Source organism: Citrus clementina, unplaced genomic scaffold, assembly GCF_000493195.1.
Source record: "Citrus clementina cultivar Clemenules unplaced genomic scaffold, Citrus_clementina_v1.0 scaffold_3, whole genome shotgun sequence".
Taxonomy (NCBI): Eukaryota; Viridiplantae; Streptophyta; class Magnoliopsida; order Sapindales; family Rutaceae; genus Citrus; species Citrus x clementina.
Window position 1 is genome coordinate 17,893,840 of NW_006262339.1, and position 21,145 is coordinate 17,914,984.

At 36.1% G+C, this 21,145-nt stretch overlaps 1 protein-coding gene and 1 pseudogene across 1 annotated transcript; both read right to left on the reverse strand.

The window, feature by feature from the left end:
- Window positions 1-12,023: 12,023 nt before the first annotated feature.
- LOC112099634 (mucin-7-like) lies at window positions 12,024-12,827 on the reverse strand. Its single transcript, XM_024187057.1, has one exon. It carries the CDS (start codon window positions 12,825-12,827, stop codon window positions 12,024-12,026), a length of 804 nt encoding a protein of 267 aa, XP_024042825.1.
- A 6,895-nt stretch (window positions 12,828-19,722) lies between these two features.
- On the reverse strand, window positions 19,723-20,300 carry LOC18048907 (annotated as a pseudogene).
- Between the last annotated feature and the right edge of the window lie 845 nt (window positions 20,301-21,145).

Consider the following 21,145-nt stretch of genomic DNA (forward strand, 5'->3'; position numbering starts at 1 on the left):
CGTTTCTCTATCCGGCAACTCCCCATTTGATGATTTAGAAGAAGCGTCAACTTTTTCATATTTATCAGATTCAGGATGCTTCTTCTGAATAGATTTCTGAGCCATCAGCCATTGTTGCCTCTACAGTTGAATATTTTCAAGGGTTATTGACAGGTGGTATTAGTCAGTTTCAGCAGTCAAACTTTGATTTTACTCCGTCTTTGGTGCCTATCGGGGATGATGTGAATCTACGTAGAAAGCTAGATATGGATGAGGTTAGGTAGGTGGTTTTCTCTATTGATCTTGACAGTGCTCTGGGTCCTGATGGGTTATACAGTAAGTTTTATCAGTACTGTTGGGATATTATTAGCAATGATTTATTAGAGGCTGTCCTTAATTACTTCAGAGGTTCGGCTATGCCTAAGGGTTTTCAGAGTACAATATTGACTTTTTTTCCTAAGAAGTCGTCCCCAACATCTTGGATAGATTTTAGACCGATCAGTTTATGTAATATTAGTAACAAGGTTATGACCAAACTGCTTGCGTTGAGATTGGCCCCTCTGTTGCCTCGTCTTATTTCTCATTCTTAGAGTGGTTTTGTCCCCTAGTACAGTGATACATAATAATGTGTTTTTGGTTTAGGAGTTGGTCCATGATCTCAACCATCGTACTCGGGGAAATAATGTGGTGCTGAAGCTTGACATGGGAAAGGCTTGATCGGATGTCAAGGTCTTTCATTATTAAGATGTTGCGGTGTTTTGGGTTTTCAAAGTGGTGGGTTTCTTTGATTCGACGAGCCATCTTTGGTCCTTAGTTCTCAGTGTTGGTGAATGGAGTCAGTCATAGTTTTTCTAGTTTAAGGGAGGTCTCAGGCAGGGCGATCCTCTCTTCTCATGTTTATTTATGATTGCTACTGAGTTTCAATCTCGAGGTTTGGACCATATATACGCTCAATATCCTTCTATGCGATATTGTTCTGCCACACCTACCGTTGTCTCTTATTTAAACTTTGCAGATGATATTGTTATTTTTTAAAATGGGAATCGATCGAGTCTTTAGCGACAATTGATTAATCAAGCCAAAAGCAGTTTTTACATTAGAACTTCGGCTTTTGCTTCACGACAGGCTATTGTCCATTCAGTCACTGACTTTCAGTGGTGTCAGCTTCCATTCACTTATCTTAGGTGTTCGGTCCTTACAAGGCGTCTCAAGATTTCTCATTTTGATGATATGGTCCAAAAAATTAGGGATAAGATCTCGAGATGGGCCAATCGGTTGCTTTCTTTCAGTGGGAAGCTAGTGCTTGTTTGACATGCGTTGTCTTCTATGCCGTCATGTTCTTTGCCCACCTACAACTGTAGTAGAATACTTAGAAAGGTTCTTCAACCTATTCTTATAGGGTGATTCTGAGTCAAGACATTAGGTTCATTGGTGTAAACGAGTCAGGTTCAGGTTCGTCATTCCGCCTCTCCTCTTTAGAGATGACTATGTTCGGTTTGGTGGGTTGTTGAACCTCATATGCATTGGTTGGTCGGTTGTGGTGAGTTTTAGGTATGATTGCTGGCTAGACTCTTGCCCTTTGGCCTCCTAGAATCTTGCAGCGGCTTCTGGGGTGCTGGTTTCTTTTTATTGGTGAGGTACAACATGGGATCAAGGTAAGCTCTAAGATGTGTTACCCTCTTCGATCGTGGCACAAATTTTATTGGTTTCTTTCTCTAGTAAAAAACTTGATATAATTCGGTGGGCTTCCAGCCATGATGGCCTATTTCATTTGCGGACAGCGTGGGAGCTTGTGCATTGTTCTAGGCAGAGAGATGAGGTTTTTTTCGCGTATCTAGCAGCGACATATCCTTCTAGAGTTTTCTTTTTTCTCTGGCAGCTATTGCATGGTTTTTTGGCTACTGATAATGCCTTATGTTTGAGAGGAATTTGTATGGTCTCCTGGTGTATTTGTGATAGGGTTGAGACTTCTCCGCATTTGTTCCTTGATTGCCCACATGTTGGGCTAATACAGGTTCATTTTTGGCGAAATTTAGGTATGCGAGATGTGGTTTTTTTAACCCCGCATGCTTTGCTTTGTTATTGGAGACGGTGTGCATCAACTCGGAGTCATATTTGAGTCATTTTTCCTTACTTTATTTTGTGGCAAGTTTCGAAGGCTTGCAATGCTTTCAGGTTTGATAGGGTAGAGATCTCATCTCTTAATAGGCATTGATTTTTTTATTAGCTGGAATTAAATTTAATGGAAATTTTACTAGATAATTCACATTTACAAGTGTTGAGACCAATAAAGAAGATCAAAAATATCTACGAAAGTGAGAATGTGAACACGCCTGACCAAAACTACATTGGAGTAGTGACTGTGGAAGATTTTCAATTTTGGTTCATGGGGTTTTTGCGCTATGAAAAAGCTTGCATAAATCTTCAGAAGGCCATTTCGAAGTCAACGAAATTAAATGATTAGGATATATTTCGAAGACAATAAGCTCAGTTAGCAAGCTTTGACAATCATTTTAAAATAGCGTACTTCATATCATATGCTTTAGTTCTGTGTATATGAGTGAAGGTTATTATATATCATATATACCTCCTGCAAGTAAAGAAATTGCATTTTGGTTTCGCTACAATTGCAATTAACAATTTATTATTTATTTTTACATAAATGCGTAAAGCTTTATTAAAGAAAAACAGGAGAAAGGGTATGAAAATTACAAGAATTAAAGTTAAGAAAAACGATAATGGTGTAATCTCTACTCATCCTCCTTAGGAGGCGTATCATGAATTGAGGAGGATCATTCCACCACGTCAGATTCACACAATTTAAGTCTATATTAGTCAAAGTATCAGCCACAAGATTGCCTTCTCTATAAATGTGGGAACAGTGGAACTGCATGTTGTTGATTATATCTTAACAATTAAGTCATCTAGCGTGAAGAGACCATGAGGGATTATAATTGTTATTAGGAATAAAAGCTATAGCTACTGTGGAGTCACTCAATTGGAACTTCATTTACCACTTTTTTCCAACATCATCGATTGAACCACACCAGTTTTTTCAGGTTTTCCTTTCTTCATCTTTGCTTGACATGATCTGATCTTTATTTGTAATTGAGTATGATTTCTTGTGGTAGATTTATCATAGGTTGATTATTATTGTCCACATCCAATAAGATGGAAAGATCTAAAACAAGTTTATCAACTGGGATTCCATACGAACGTGAATGTATTCAATCTATACGATCTAAGACCAATTAAAGATCGATGAGAATTAGGAATTGAAATTGGTCCTAAATTTTTTTGGATAGATTGGGAAATATCTTGGGATCCTGAACCTTTTTACTATTTGTTTCTACTATTTTTCTTTAAATTTGTATCTGAAACTTAAAAAAAGAAAAAAAAAAATACTAACATAGTGGTTTTTAAATAATTTTATTTAATTAGTTTAGCTCGAATTTTGAGAAATTAGATATTAAAAAATTGATTTAAATTTTACCTATCCCTCTACGTTTAAGAAAAAAGGGAACAAAGACTAAAATCTCTAATCACTAAAACTTGATCTAAACATGACAAGGTCCACGTCCATGCTAGTAGAGATGGTAAAAAAATTCGGGTCCAGTTTAGATTTGTAAAGATCTGGAAGGTCTGGATCGGGAAAAATCTGATATGCGCTTTAAAAAATGCAGGTATCGATATTAAAATTGAAAATCCATACGGATTCAGGTGTAGATCTGAATGCATGTGCATCCAAAAAACCAGATATCCGGATCTGTGTTATTTTTTAATTAATTTATTGAATAAATTGGTAATTAAAATATTTTAAATACCTGGAATATGGGACTGAGTATTAGAAATGGTTTGGGATTAATTAGTCCTAATTTTAGTTTTGAATGTACAACCAAGACAAGATTTGGTCCATATTGATGGAAACAAAAAAATTAATTACACAATTATTTGTCTTTATCTTAACTATTAATTTAGAAAGATTAATTGTCAAATAAATAAAGATTGATTGACTCAATTTTTACTAATCAATCATTATTCCTAAATCATTTTATTTTAATTGGTTAATTTCCTTTTTTATGTCTCAAATACTTGCAAAAAATGATTTGCAAGAGCGCTTCGTTTAGTGAAATTTGTTTTATAACTTTTTTTTGGAGATTGATTGAAAATTAGTGGTGTGGAAGTAACTAAGAACTCTTGCTTGTTCTTAATTTGATTTCTTATCTATTAAAACGAAAATCAATTTCTAGTGCTTGGTAGACTGATCATAGGCTGATTAGTCAGTCTTTTGATCACATGGTTGGGAAGCTTGAGTGACGATATATAGCTCCACTCCCACGTTAAGTTAATTATTATTTTAACTTGGCTTCTGAATTATAACAAAAAATCTGATCCTCTACATAACCTAAATAGGAAAATGATAAGTTAACCAAAATAACAACATGATAAAGACAGCTCTAAACTATTATTCGTGAACAAGCATGCAAACATTAATTAATTCTTATTGTTACAACTTTTATTCATTTAGCAAAGCATCATTCTATAGACGTTCAGATGCGCATAACGCAAAAACATAACAAGCTTTATTTTTAACCTCAAGCTTTTATTCAACATCTCCATCTCAAGCCTTTAGAAAAATAACACTGAATGGGACATCACTCAGAGCCAGATGCCGCACCCCACCGTTCATAAAAATGCACAAAACTTTGCAAAACTTACAAACTAAAGGTCAGCAAACAAGCTTGTAATCACCATAAAACTTCTCAATCTTGAACCAATTTCTCGTAGTTTGTGGGTCAGGATTGCCTTCAACTCCCCCAATTGTCACAAACCACTGCCCCAATGCTGCATCAAAATTGTCAAGCTTCTATATTGTGGATTGCACACTAGTTTTGCAACTTCAAATTTGATGTTTAAACCAATGGACTAACAAATAACGCCCTTTTGAGGGTTTACAGGTGAAAATGTCATTGGCAAACCATATTTTTGTATGTTTTGCTCTTGAACAACATGTAGTGGAAATGTTTTATTGTCACTGTTGGAAATTCGAGGGTGCAGCAGACACGCAACTAAAGTGAAATTTAGAAATAATGATCACACAAGGACACCAGAATTTACGTAGTTCGGCTTTTAGCTGACATCCTTGGGTGAAGACAGAAGAAAATATTTTACTAGTGGAAAGAAGTTATAAGTATTGTAGTATTTTGTCTCACAACCCAAAACTCCAATACACCCAAACTCTCAAAACACTAGAACTAGAGCTCAAAGCTCTCAACACTCTCAACTTACACCTCTTGGTACTCTCACTTGAATTAGAGAAAATGGGATGAATGAAGAGGGCAAATGAGACCTCTATTTATAGGCCAAGCCATGCCAAAAAATCAACAATGGTGGGCATTAAAATAATATAAATTTTCACCCAACTTTTCTACTTTAGTGCCAAAGTCAAAAGTTGATCCCTCTCACTTACCTTTGTTCCCCGCTTACTCAGCAACTTTATGCCAAGAGTAAAAAAGTTGCATGCTAGTTCACATGTAATTGTTTGCCACATGTATGCACATGTTCAACAATTCTCCCACTTGGAGACTTGATTGAGAACCAATCATGTCTCCACACCATCATTTCTTCTTCACCATTATCATGTTACTTCCGTCCTTCACTACTTCTCGAACGAAGTGGTATTGTACCCTATGTGCTTTGTCCTAGAATGAAAGGCTGGATTCCTTACAATGTGTAAGACACTCTGACTGTCGCAAAATACATGAATTTTTCCTTGTTTGTGTCCGAGCTCCTCCAATAACCTTTGTATCCAAATAGTTTCCTTGCAAGCTTGTGTAGCTGCCATAAATTATGCTTATGTTGTAGATAAAGCCACAATAGTCTGCAGTTTTAAAATCTAGTTTACAACTCCTCCTGCAAGTGTAAACACATAGCCAGTAGTAGATTTCTTTTTATTAAGGTCTCCTGCAAAATCTGAATCCACGTATCCCCTGACAATAAACTCTTATCCTCCATAACATAATGCAACATCTGAGGATCCTCTGATGTATCTTAGAATCCTCTTCACAGCTTTCCAACGTTCTTCACTAGGATTCACCATATATCTATTGACCAGTGTCTCTGCTTGTGCAATATCTGTTCTAGTGCATATCACAGCGAATGTCAAATTTCCCACTGCTGATGCATACGGTACTCAAGACATCTCATTCCTCTTTACTTCATTGTTAGGACACATACTTGAGGATAATTTGAAATTAATAGGAAGTGGGGTAGAAATTAGTTTACAATCTTACATGTTGAAGTGCCGTAAGATTTTCTTCAAGTAATTCTTCTAAGAAAGACAAATCTTTCTGTTATTTCTTTCTCAGTGAATTTGTATCCCTAGAATCTTGTTTGCTGGTCCCAAATCCTTCATTTCAAACTTTTTACCAAATTATACCTTTAATTCTTAGACTCGGTCTTTGTTGGGGCCTGCTATCAACATATCATCTACATATAACAACAAAATGATAAAATCATTGTCCTTAAACCTCTTGTAGTATGCACAATGGTCTGAACTAAGTCTATTGTATCCAAGGCTTATGATGAAGGAATTAAATCTCTTATACCAATACCTCAGCTCCTGTTTAAGACCATATAGAGATTTGTTCAACCTGCAAACCAAGTTCTCCTTGCATGTTTTAGCAAAACCTTCTGGTTGGAGTATATAAATATCTTCTTCAAGTTCTCCATGAAGAAACGCAATTTGAAACGCAATTTTCACATATAACTGCTTTAGATATAGGTCAAATGTAGCACACATTACCAAGACTATTCTGACTGTCATAAGTCGAACTACTGGAGAAAATATCTCATTGAAGTTAATGCCTTCTTTCTAAGTATATCCTTTTACCACCAATCTTGTACGATACCTCTCTACTTGATTATTGCCATCACGCTTGATCTAGTAGACCTTTTTGTTACTAATGGCTTTTCTACCATATGGTAGTGGTATAAGTTCTCATATCTTATTCTATTACAGAGATTCAATTTCTTCCTGCATTACTGTCATCCATAAAGTAACATCCGAGCTGTTTAAAGTTTTATGGAAAGTTAATGGCTCTCTATCCTTTATTAGAAGATAATATGCAACATTGATCTCTGTAACATACTCCGTGTGCCACACCGATGCTCGTTTCTCTTAAGTTGACTGACGAACTTCTATAGCTTCGAACTCGACTGGTTTTTGTTCCTCGTGCTCTGGTGCTGCTTCAAAAGAATCTAAATCTTCTTTTTTGGGACTATTTTCCATATATACCGGTATAGTCTCTGACTTTTCTTTCACAGTGCTATCATCCCCATATTTCCTTTGTAGTTGATCTTTTACAAAGATAACATCCCTATTAGAGCTGGTAAAATTTGACACGACCCGATTACCCGACACGAACACGACATAAATAAATGGGTATGAGTCGTCAAATTTAACATGATTATTAAATGGGTCGGGTCCGGGTCAACACGATTTTTTTCCGTGTCGGGTTAGGGTTAAAATTCTTGACCCATTTACCCGATCAATGACCCGATTATATTTTCTATTTTAAAATAATTTACATATTCTTATCATTAAAACTCAAATATTAGAGATGATTTTCTTTTTTTTTTTAAATTCTTTAAAAAGGTGAATATAAACACAATGTTTTATTTATAAAATTTTAAATACATTTAGAGCTTCAATAGTGTAAATGTGTAAAAATTGATAGACATGTATATTTTATAATATTGATAAATAATATTATATATATATATATATATATATATATATATATATATAATTAAAACCTCAGTAGTGTAAATGTGTAATATATTGGTAGATATGTATATTTTATAATATCGAGAAATTATGTATGTATGTATGTATGTACATACGTATGTATGATAGTGTGTAAATATTTGATGTAACTTTTGTTCAATATATAGATATTAAACGGGTTATTGGGTAACCCGATTATTTTTTCGTGTCGGGTTTGGGTCTCAATATTTTGACACGATTATTAAATGGGTCGGGTTTGGGTCGACCTAAATTTGACACGACACGAAGCTAACACGACACGAACACAACCCGATGACCCGTTTTGCCAGCTCTAATCCCTGCTAATGACAATCTTGTGGGAAGTGGAATCTCATAGACGATACCCCTTCATTCCATCAGCATACCCCAAGAAGATACATCTCATGAATTTTAGATCCAGTTTTATTCTTTCCTGGGCATTTTACAACACGTACATAAGACATCTAAATGTGTACAATCAAAAGTAATTAGCTGGCTTCCCAATCCACATCTCTATTGGTGTCTTCAACCCAATTGTTGTAGATGGCGATCGATTCACCACATAACAGGTAGTTTTGGTTGTTTCTGCCCAAAATGAGTTTGGTAGACCAGCAGTCCTTAATATGATTCTTATATTTTCTGTAAGAGTTTTGTTTATCCGCTCTATTACTCCATTCTGTTGAGGAGTATTTGCCACTATGAACTGTCTCTGAATACATTCTTGCTTACTATTGCAAGAAACTCACTGTTTGTATACTCTCCACCATTATATGTCCTCAAACACTTGATCATTTTCTCAGATTTAAGTACTACCCATGCTTTGTACTACTTAAATATTGGAAATGCATCTGACTTTTTCTTGATTGGATACACCCAACATCTCCTGAAATAATCATCAACGAAAGTCACAATGTACTTTATACCTGCTAAGGACTTATCTGGCGATTCCCAAACATTAGAATTAACCAAGTCTATAATGCATTTATTTCTGGCGTCAGATCTACTGATCTTTAATATATGAGACTTACTTGTAACATAGTACTCGCAAAACGATAAGTTCACCAATTTGAGCCCCGAAAGCAACTTCCGTTTAGAGAGAATCTTCAAACTTTGTTCAACATGTGGCCAAGTTTGAGATGCCACGTCATCGATTCTTTTCCATTTGACACGATACACGCATAAGCTTCCTCTAATGTTTTACCTTTAAGCATGAATATATTGGCACTGATCTTTTCCACTTTTATCAATATAAGCGCACCTTTGAAAATCTTAATAATATCATTTTCCACATAAGTCTTGCAGCCAAGACTATCTATTTGTCCTACAAACAATAGATTTTTCTTCTCGTACCTCCTGAAAAATGCGAATTATACCATCAAACATTTTTATTTTAACAATACTAATACCAGCGATTTCCAAGGCATTATCATCACCCATATATACAAATCCTTCTAAAATAGGTTCATATTTGTGGAGTCATTCTCTCCGAGAGATCATGTGCCAGGTAACTCCTGAGTCAATAAGCCAAATGTCAGATAGCTGTTTTCTGCCTTTTGCAACCATTACTGCCTCACTGTATAAAACGTCACCATCATCTTAGGTACTTGCTACACACCTCTGAGCATTTGATGACTCTGGATCTTTACACTCTCCTCTTTTTTTGTTACTCTAACACTCTTTCTTGACATGCCCCATTTTGCCACATTTGTAGCATCTGACATTCTTTTTACTTCTTCACTTTGATCTACCATGATTGTGACTCCCACTGAGACCACATTTTGCTAATCTCCCTCTCATTATTGTTAGCACTTCCAATTGCTACGAACTTGTTTGCTTGTTTTCCTTATTCTTGTGCCTACTCTCTTTTTCTAATACAGAGGCTACAACATCATCGAAGACTAGGTACTCCGTGAAGATATTGTTCATTAGGTTGGTATGGTCAGTTACCGTTGTGGTTTCTGCTATTCGAAGAGTAAAGAGTCTTATCTTTAAAAAGATCTTATTATGTAGCGACTTGGTCTCGTACAATTTTGTGAGAGTATCTCAAATACCCTTTATTGTCTTTTCTTCTACCACGCTAGATAGTACCCCATGTATAAGTGTCAGGTGTAGATCAGCAATGGCATTACCATCTATCTCATTCCACTTTAATCAGTGATTTTTGCAGACCTTTCTCTAATTTTTTCTAAGAAATTATTTTTCCTGAAGATTGCCTGCATCTTCATTTTCCACAACAAGAAATTGCTGTCATTTTTTTAATACCGTACACAAGTTATTATACCTCCTTGAATAGTTGAGTGATCTTGTTTACTACCAAGGCATGTTTACGTTTTGATGGTGATGAACCTGTGTTACACATGTACACAAATATGGCAAGAGATGTTGATTCCAGAAAATTCCCATCAAAATATTTAATGAAGTAGAGTACATTGCAATCACTAAAGGCTGTAAAGAAACCTTATGGATGAAGAATTTCTTGCAAGAGTTGGGTGTGAAACAAGACAGCTATATTGTGTACTGCAACAGTCATAATGCCATTGACTTGGAAAAGAAATCAACATATCATTCGAAATCGAAGTATATTGATGTAAGGTATTATTGGTAAATTTTATAATCAAATGCTATCAATGCCAATGTGCAAGTATACACAACAAGTAATAAAGTAATGAATATTTAAGATTGTCTCCACATGGATTGATGTCACTTGAAATGCTATAGCAATCGCAATAGTTACAACACTGCACTGTTCCCGATTGTGCTTTACTTCTTTTGCGGTCATCTTCTTTCCTCCTCTTGCTAGTCTAATGTCTCAGCATCCCTTCATGAACTAAGAATTTCTGTAAACCTACAATTATGCACCTGTTTTGAGCACAAATTACTTTGATTCAAGCAAAACTTATTAAGACTCAATTAAAATGAATGTTTATGCAAAATATAACCAAATTATAATAAAAACACCTTATGTACTATGTAATTGATCTTGATTTAAGTTTAGAATTGATGTAATAACTCTCATTTCATAGAGTTATCACACCCCCAAACTTAAACCTTTACTTGTCCTCAAGTAATGACAACATACTAACACTTCACGCAAACAATCATGCAACACAACTTTAGCTCTTTTATCAAATTTGCAAGGATTCTTCCACCTTTAGATCACAATCCCAATCATGCAAAGTAACCATAGTAAATCAATTCTAGACTTAAGCTTCCTTCTGTCCACAGTGTGTGTATGCTACTTTAATTAAATTCCAGAGATGGTATAACATCACCAAGAGATTGCATGTAATTTAGCAGTAACAAAATTGCATTTATATATGGGGTAGCATAAGTTTCCCATGCTCAAATTGTGATGATTTTAAGATTAAAAACTTGAGAGTATTCAACCTCCCAACTGCAACATTTATTTTTCATGTGAATGTCAATCACTTGTAATGATGACACCCAATTACTCAAACCATGTGCAGATCAGAGTTGTTGTAGCAATATTTGTAATATAATCTTATCTAGAGATATCTTTTACTCAAGGCTGAACATGGGGCTCATGAACAGATCTGGCTACTCAATGCCTTAGACAGAGGACTTTCTTGTATTATTGTCTTACTTTTCTCTCCCCCTTTTTTTTAATAAAGTGCTACAACAGTGCTCATAACTCTTGTTACCTTTGAACATAACTTTGCATATGGGGTACATACTCAGATCTGGTTACTCAGCAACTGGAGCCATTGGAATAAAGTTTATTTCATAGATATCACAGTCAATCAAACTTGTTTTTCCCCCCAAACTTAATATCTTTTCTATTCTTTTGGCTCTGCTCTAGTAGCCTTATACAACTCAACAAAGTCTAAGTGTCGGGATAGAATTTCAGCCTCCGTCTATAACTATGTCTACTTGGTATTCTCACAAATACTGAATAACACTCAATTTATCTTTATTAGGTTTTTAAATCCATACACAAATATTAGATAACAGAGCTTCACAAAACACACAACACATAATACAAGCATAAACACCTACACTCAGAAACATAACCCCCCCAAACTTAAGAGGTGCTGTGTCTTCACAAGCAAACATAACAAAGTCACACAATTTGACAAGGACAGGGAAGACAGTAGAAAATACCACACAAATTGAAAAACATAATGAAAGAAAAGTTTTTTTTTAAATAAAATAAATTGACTAGCAAGAAGGGAATATTTCCCTATGGCTGGTACTGCTGCAACATGACGAGATGACATCAGCGCTTCTTGGATGCACTGCGCAGTTTACCCTTTGGTGAAACTTGTGGGAAAGTAGCTGACAACGTCGTTGTCGTTTTCTTCATTGGGCTGGTGAGAGTAGTTGGGGCTGGGGTAGCTTGTGTGGTTGACACCGATCTGGTCCGTTTTGGTTGTGTCGAGGCTGTTTTAGCAGTGCCTTTACACGTACTGCCTTTTCTTTTACAGGATTGTCGTGGATTGGTACGAACAGGTGGGCCAGGAGTTTGCTGTGGAGGAGTTGGGGTTGATGCATCAGCTACCTGTCCCTCAGCTGTGATGGCGGCAATGATATCAAGTAGCTGCTTGGCTTCTGTGGGTGTATTCGTAACTATGGCTGCTGAAGCAGCCAGATCTGCATCGACTCGCTCAAGTTCATTTTCTGAGGCTGAAGGGGTTGCTATTTTTTTCTTGCCCTTGCCCGAAGGGACTGGAATGGGTGGCTCCTTTTCAGGGTCCCCATCTTCCTCTTCTTGGATAATGTGTCTTTTCCTAGTTTTGAAAGGGGTCTTGATAGAGGGTTTTTCACGTTCTTTCTTAGACTCGTCCTCTGCCTCTGTGGGTGAGCCATCAGTCGCAGATTCGTCACCTTTTTCCTCAGGTTGATCAGATGGTTCAGCTTCTTCGGATTCTACCTCGACTTGTGGTTCGGCTGCAACTTCTTCTTCTGGTTCATCTTTGGCAGTGGCTTCTTCAGTGGCTTCTGCTGGAGCATCTGTGGTGTTGGTGTCAAAATTGTACTGCTGGAGTAATGAATCAGGGAAGTTCCGGTGAATGCTTTTCATGTAAAGAGAAAATTGGTGTAATTGGTTGTTCAGGTGTTGTAGATAGCTCCAAAATCGATCGTTTTCCCTCTGTTGAGCCTCAGCACATTGATTTATACTGGTGCTTAGTGCCTAGATTGTCTGTTCTAAACCAATAGCTCGTCTTGCTCCTGTTACAGTAGTTGGTTCAGTTGTCGTTCGAGCACTTTCACCAGTAATTCTCTCAATGGTACGTACAGTAAAGGCACCATCATTCTTGACATGTTCATCTTTTGCGTCAAGACGAACACCGGATACTACACATATACTGGTGATGAGTGAAGGGAATAGCAAGACAGTAGTTTTGTGATTCTTTATGGCACAATCTCTGATTTCTTTTGCGATGATGCTTCCCACATCTATGGGAAGCCCTCGAACAATGGTATATAACAACACCAACCTTTCTTATGAAACCGTAGTAGTGTGAGTGGTTGGCATAAGCCTCGATTTCAGAAATTTCACCCACACCTTAGCAATAGGTTTCAAATCTATCATATTAACTACACGCCCTTCCTCATTAGCCCATGATGCACCTTCTATTGTAAGAGTTGTGAAGATGGTGTTCTATTTTTCGGGGTCAATTTATCAAGCAACTTGGCATACTCACAATTAATTTCAGCAGGTAAATTATAAAAAGTATTTATAACTCGGGAGTCTAATGGAACAAGTGTATTTCTTACCCAAATGTTGTGCTGATCAGGGCTTACCAAATTGGCGTAAAATTCCTTGACTACTGGTAGCACATGATCTCGAGGGTGGTTGCAAAACTCTAACCATCCACGCTTTGCTGCAGCATTATGTATTGTTTGCACAATTCCGGTGAATTGCTCTGGAAATTGAAACCCTTTTTCTTCAAGAATCTTACGCGACTCAATGAATTCTTCATATTTTTCTTCGGCGTGGTAACTCTGGAAGTGTGAAAGAACTTTGAGACGGCTGGCTGTTTTCTTATACCTTGGCATTGCTATAGCAGTAACAAATTGAGGATGATGTCCCTGAGAGTAAAACGAGAGATGAGAGTAAGAATTGTTAGAGTTGTGCTTACGAAGGAGAGGGGGAATAATGCCGTAAGTCACTACGCACAGTAATTCCCTTTTATAGTTGAATTTAAATGAAGATAAATCCGGTAAATAAAGATAAATTAGGGAAGCTATTATTTGGAATATAATGAGTATATCCCAAAAACATAGGCTAGTGAAATTAATGCATTAATTTCAGAGATTTTCTTTTCAATTGCTATCCAAATCCATGCATCCATTTGTCATGATTTATCTTCAACAGTAAGTAAGATGCTCCAATTTTTAATTTACTGTAACAATAATATTGGTTGCTGCAACACCCATTTGCTTGCTCTAGCAACAGTTATATACTCCCCTCCAATACCCTCTGACACGTGGCTTGCCTCTGCACTCTGTCACCATACAACCTCACTTGTCAAAATGGAATTCAATTGCCACACATACTTCCCACGAAAACTAAACCAATTCTAAAAATAATTAAAAACAAAGAGATCAAATGATAGCAAAAATAATGAGGTTAATAATGTGAAAGGATAAAACTAAATAACTAGAATTGAAGAACAAAATTAAATAAAATGGAAGAGAGGGAGAGCCGTCAACAAAACCAAAGAGGATCAAGCTTGGTTTGCGGTGGCTGTTTCCACAATGAGTTGCCTCCCATTAAGCGCTTGATTTAAGGTCATTCAGCCTTACCTTCTTAACAATCTGCCGCTGGGTGTATGTAATGCTTAACCCTGTGTCCATTAACTTTAAATTCTTGACCTGTTTGCTTATCTAGAAGATCAACAATCCCACGAGGATAAAATTTTAATAGCTTAAACGGTCTAGACCATCGTGATTTTAGCTTTCCCAGAAATAATCGTAGTCTTGTATTGTGGAGCAGCACTAATTGACCAGGGCTGAATTGCCTGTTTTGAATATGCTTGTCGTGCTTGTGTATTTTCCTCTCTTTATAGATTCTTGTATTTTCATATAAAAATAGCCGTAATTCATCAGGCTCACAAAGTTGAAGCTTCTTTTGCTCTGCTGCAGCATGAATATCCCAATTTAATTGCTTCAGTGCCTAGTGTGCTTTATGCTCTAGCTCTAGTGGCAAGTGACAAGCCTTCCCATAAACAATTCGGTAAGGAGACATGCCAAGTGGAGTTTTGTATTCTGTTCTGTAGGCACATAGGGAGTCATGTAACTACAAAGACCAATCCTTCCTTGTTGGGTTTACCACTTTTTCTAAGATCTTTTTAATTTCTCTGTTGGACACTTCAGCCTGACCATTAGATTGTGGGTGATATGCTGTTGCTACCTTGTGTCTGATTCCATATTTTACCATAGTTGCAGCAAAGACTTTATTGCAAAAATGAGTACTCTTATCACTAATAATTGCTCTAAGAGTTCCAAACCTAGAAAAAATATTTTTTTACAAAAAAGCCACCACTGTTTTAGCATAATTGGTAGGTAATGCTGTAGCTTTTACCCACTTAGAGACATAATCCATAGCAACAAGGATATATAAGTTCCCAAAGGATGTGGAAAAGGTCCCATGAAATCTATTCTCCAGACATCAAAGACTTCCACTTCCAGAATGTTGGTCAATGGCATTTCATGTCTTTTAGTTATATTCCCTGTCCTTTGACACCTGTCACAATATTTAACAAATTCATAAGCATCTTTAAAAATAGTAGGCCAGTAATAACCTGATTGCACAACTTTAGTAGCTGTTTTGTGACCACCAAAATGTCCTCCATATGCTGCAGCATGGCATGACGCCAGTATGTGGGGAATTTCTCCTTCTAAAGCACATTTTCGTATTACTTGATCTGAGTATAACTTATATAAATGTGGGTCAACTTCTAACATCATGAAGAAATTTCTTTCTCTCCTGAAACTTCAGCTCAGGTGGTAGCAACCCACTTACTAAGTAGTTAGCAAAATCTGCATACCATGGGGATCCTGTCTGCTGCATACCATGGGGATCCTGTCTACTGCAGCATCTGTGCTTGCTGTACTACCAACAGTTGTTCATCATGAAAAGTTTCAGTGATGTCCGTCCTTGTCAATGTACTTGTGTCTGCTTCCAGCCGCGACAGGTGATCTGCTACTTGATTCTCAGTCTCCTTTCTATCTTTAATTTCCAGATAAAATTTCTGAAGCAATAAGACCCATCTGATTAATCTTGGTTTGGTATCCTTCTTTGAAATTAAGTATTTGATGGCTGCATGATATGTGTATACAGTCACTTTAGTACCCACCAAGTAAGTTATGAATTTATCAAAAGTAAATACTACTGTTAGCAACTCTTTCTCTGTAGTGGTGTAATTCATTTGAGTTTGAGTAAGAGTTTTGCTTGCATAGTATATGGAGTGAAAAACCTTATCCTTTCTTTACCCTAATATTGCTCCCATAGAATGATCACTAGCATCACACATCAGTTCAAATGGTAGAGTCTAGTCTGGAGATATAACCACTGGTGCAGTGATAAGAGCTTTCTTTAATTCTCCAAATGCTTGGAGACAATCTTTGTCAAAGTGAAAAAGCTTATCATGTTCCAGCAATGAGCATAATGGTTTAGCTACCTTGGAAAAATCCTTAATGAATCTTCTGTAAAATCTAGCATGACCTAAAAATTTCTAATACCCTTTATTGAAGTGAGGGGTAGCAGTTTATCTATTACATCTATCTTGGCTTTGTCTACCTCAATGCCTTTCTTGGACACCTTATGACCCAACACTATTCCTTCTTACACTATGAAATTGCACTTTTCCCAATTGAGTACTAAGTTAGTCATCTCACATCTTTTAAGAATTTCTTCAAAGTTGTGTAAACAATCGTTGTATGTCTCCCCAAAAACTGAGAAGTCGTCAATGAAAACTTCTAAAGTCTGCTATACCATATAAAAAAAAATAAACATCATGCATCTCTGAAAAGTTGCTGGAGCATTGCACAAACTAAACGGCATTCTTCTAAAGGCAAATGTTCCATAAGGACAGGTAAATGTAGTCTTCTCCTGATCCTCTGGAGCTATAGTAATTTGGTTGTAAGCTGAATACCCATATAGGAAACAATAGTACTGTTTTCCAGCAAGTATGTCCAACATCTGATCTATGAATGGAAGTGGGAAGTGATCTTTCCTTGTGGCTTTGTTGAGCTTCCTGTAATCCATACATACTCTCCATCCAGCCACTGTCCTTGTAGGAATAAATTCATCCATATCATTAGCTATCACTGTTATCCCTCCCTTCTTTAGAACACATTGAACTGGGCTCACCCATGAACTGTCTGATATTGGATATATGATTCCAGCATCAAAACATTTAATGATTTCCTTTTTCACCACTTCTTTCATAATAGGGTTTAACCTTCTCTGATGCTCCACCGAATTATTGTGGCAATCTTTTAACAAGATTTTATGCATGCATATTAATGGGCTTATCCCCTTGATGTTTGCCATGGTCCATCCAATTGCTCTTCTATATCTTCTAAGTAAATCTACTAGACTCTGTTCTTGACCTGCATTCAAGGTAGAGGAAATGATTACAGGGAGTGTGTTGTTTTAACCAAGATAAACATATTTTAAATGTAAAGGTAACAATTTTAATTCAAGACTAGGAGGTGATTCAATAGATGGTAAAGTTGTTTTTACTTCCCTGTCTGACAGATTCGGATGCTTAATAAACCTGTTATGCCTATCAGTCAGAATCGAAATGCTTGTTGGTAAATTTTATAATCAAATGCTATTAATGCCAATGTGCAAGTATACACAACAAGTAATAAAGTGATGAATATTTAAGATCGTCTCCACAGGGATTGATGTCACTTGAAATGCTATAACAATAACAATAGTGCAAACTAACTTAAGTCCAAAGTTATCTAACGTAAAGTGGGTTCTATAGTAATTGATGATTGTGAGAGAATAAAGTAAAACAATACCGTAATGAAATAAACTAAATTAAATGTGTCTAAGATTCAATTGAGACTATGATAGTTGAATGATCAAACTCTCCTTATGGGCTGACTGTTTTTTCATCAAGTTAACACCAGTTGTTACGGCAAATGTTGTAGCACTGGGCAGAATTAATTTGCATTCTTAGCTGTCGCGTATTGGAACTCTCATACCCTTAAATATATTAGCAATGACCAGTTCCTAATCTACTTATGATCCTTTAGTCTCTCCACCCTACAAGGTGAGCACCTATATCTAGTGTGTCACAAATCTTAGCTTTAAGTATAGCCCTTATAGGATTCAAGATAACTTAATTCAGGAAACTAAAATTAAGATCAAGTAATACTCTAATAATATCCGCTAAGACATGCCCTTTTGCTGCCTTATCTTAACTTGAACTATTAAATGGGTGGTCAACCAAAATAACAGTTATATTAACAATAATTACTAGAGTAAAATGCTACAGTAATGACATAACAATACATAAGAACAATCAAGTACCCATTAGATTGTTTGTCACTCAACTACAAGCAAATCTAGTTCATATTCTGAATGAGAAAAACAAACATCAATATATTGGTCACGAAATACATCAGTTCAATCAAAGAGTAAAGAGAAGAACAAGTAAAGAACGATGATGATTGAATCCAAACAACTCTGCTGGATTCTTCACTAATGCAGACTTGGTTCTCTTGAATTCTGATTGCTTTCCTCTTTTTTCTCTCGATTTCTCCAATGTTAATTCCTTGCCGTCATTTTATGTGGTGCGTGCCCTCCTTTTATGCTGCAAACTAAGGTAAATAAAAGTATGTTGACGTGCATGAGTTAAATTAGGAAACATGCAGATCGCAAATTTACAGCTGACCCGCGCTTAAGTTTTCTCGTTCCGTGCTCCCAGATTGCTACAACACTGGTTGCTCTAACAATAGTTGTAGCATTGCACTGTTCCCGATTGTGCTTTACTTCTTTTGCGGCCATCTTCTTTCCTCCTCTTGCTAGTCTAATGTCTCAGCATCCTTTCATGAATTAAGAATTTTTGAAAACCTACAATTATGCACCTGTTTTAAGCACAAATTACTTTGATTCAAGCAAAACTTATTAAGACTCAACTAAAATGAATGTTTATACAAAATATAACCAAAATGTAATAAGATCATCTTATTTACTCTATAATTGATCTTGATTTAAGTCTAGAATTGATGTAATAACTCTCATTTCATAGAGTTATCAAGTATCATTGGATACAAGACGTGCTTGAGAAGAAATAGATGCAGCTTGAGAAGATTCACGCAATAGAGAATGGATCAGATATGATGACAAAGTAATTGCCCAAGGAGAAGCCAAAATGTTGTATGTAGAAAGTGGGCGTGGTGGTGCCCTCTATATGATCTGAAAGGGAGATTTGTTGGGTCCATCTCATTTGAGTGGTCCACGCCCAAAGGTTTATAAGTTTGGGTAGCTAAGTAATTAAAAGAAACTTGAAGGGGGCAAAATAAAATTTTACATTAAAAAAATTAGGTTTTGAAAGCGTGGTTATATAAGCAGGAATAAGTGGAGGCGGCAACAACTTTTGTGTGTGGGAAAAAGACGAGAGAGAAAGAGATAAATATATATAAATATGTTAACGAAAATGTTCTTATACATATTGAATAAATTGCTAACTAAAATACTTTAAATACCTGGGATATGGAATGGAGTATTGGATATTGTTTGGGATTAATTAGTCCTAAATTTAGTTCTAAATGTACAACCGAGAAAAGATTCAGTCCATATTGATGGAAACAAAAAAATTAATTAAACAATTATTGTCTCTATCTTAATTATTGATTTAGAAAGATCAATTGTTAAACAAATTAAGATTGATTGACTCAATCTTTGCTAATCAATCATTATTTCAAGCATTTATTCAGCAACTCCATCTTCAACCATTTAGAAAAGTAACATTGAATGTAACATCACTCAGAGCCAGATGCCACACCCCACCATTCACAAAAATGCCAACATCTATGCACAAAACTTTGCAAAACTTACAAACCAAAGGACAGAAAACAAGCTTGTAATCACCATAAAACTTCTCAATCCTGAACCAATTTATCGTAGTTTGTGGGCCAAGATTGCCTTCAATTCCCCCAGTTTTCACAAACCACTGCCCCAATATTGCATCAAAATTGTCAAGCTTCCACACTGTGGATTACACACTAGTTTTTGCAACTTCAAATTTGATGTTTAAATAAGTGGACTCAAGAACAACGCCCTTTTTAGAGTTTACAAGCGAACAACATGTAGTAGAAATGTTTTATTGTTACCTCTGCTACCAAGTGTAAGACCATCGCCTCGGCCACATATAACTACTAAGATGTAGTACTCACTGCCAGCTCGGAGTTACTTTCCGATGATGTCGAGAACCGGATCAGGTGAAGCATTGCCTAGGACAAGCAATGGCTTGTCAATGAAGGCAAATAAAAAGAAGGAGAGTGGTAAAAATAATGTAGTTCTCATTGATATGTTTTTGTTTTCCTTGGTTCTTATTTTGAGCTGCTGTGTGCCAACCCTTAACAACTCATTTTTTTATAAAGCTACCCTAGTTACTCAATGCATGGATACCAGGTAGAGTTCTTAAGGATTAATTAAGCTGCTGGGTTTCAACTTGACCATTATGATGTTCAATTCGACAAGCAGGTGTCGCCCATATAAGTGCGGATTATCATATTTTGTGCTTTTAGTATTATAGTTGTCATTATTATTATTATTATTCTAAAGGTGGCATAGCCTGGAAGATTTAATATAATTTAATAAAAATTTCAAACTACAAAGCATAATTTATTATGTGTTAAGTAAGTGACTCACAAAAGCAGTTGCAAATTAAATGGAAACAAAACGTTTTTCCTCTTTGTGTGATTAAAATAAGATGTGTACCACAAATAAATAGACAGAAAAATAAACCAATAAATCCAAAGCAATAAAATCAACCACAAGAGACACAAATTTTACTTGGAAAACCCAAAGCGGGAAAAACAAAGGGATCGTAGTCCGATATAATCTTCCACTATTTTAGTACGATTATACCACAAATTATTCTTTAGATGATACTGGCGGCAAACAACATCAATAATCTTAATATTTTTGGCTCATAGTAACAGCCTAATAATTGCCTCTCTAACAAATGAGTTGTTCAAATAATAGGTAATGAGAGGATAAAATAAAAATCAACACCAGTAGGATTTTCGAGGGCGGTGCTAGGAACTTACCCTCAAAATTTGAGTGAAAACAGAGTTAATTTCACCTTCCGATCGCCCAATTAAAGATTGAAAATCTTGCCCTCAAATTATAATAACCAGCCACTG

Excerpts from the sequence above, each read along its gene's own strand:
- LOC112099634 (XM_024187057.1), bottom strand. The coding sequence starts at position 12,827 with ATGAAAAGCATTCACCGGAACTTCCCTGATTCATTACTCCAGCAGTAC.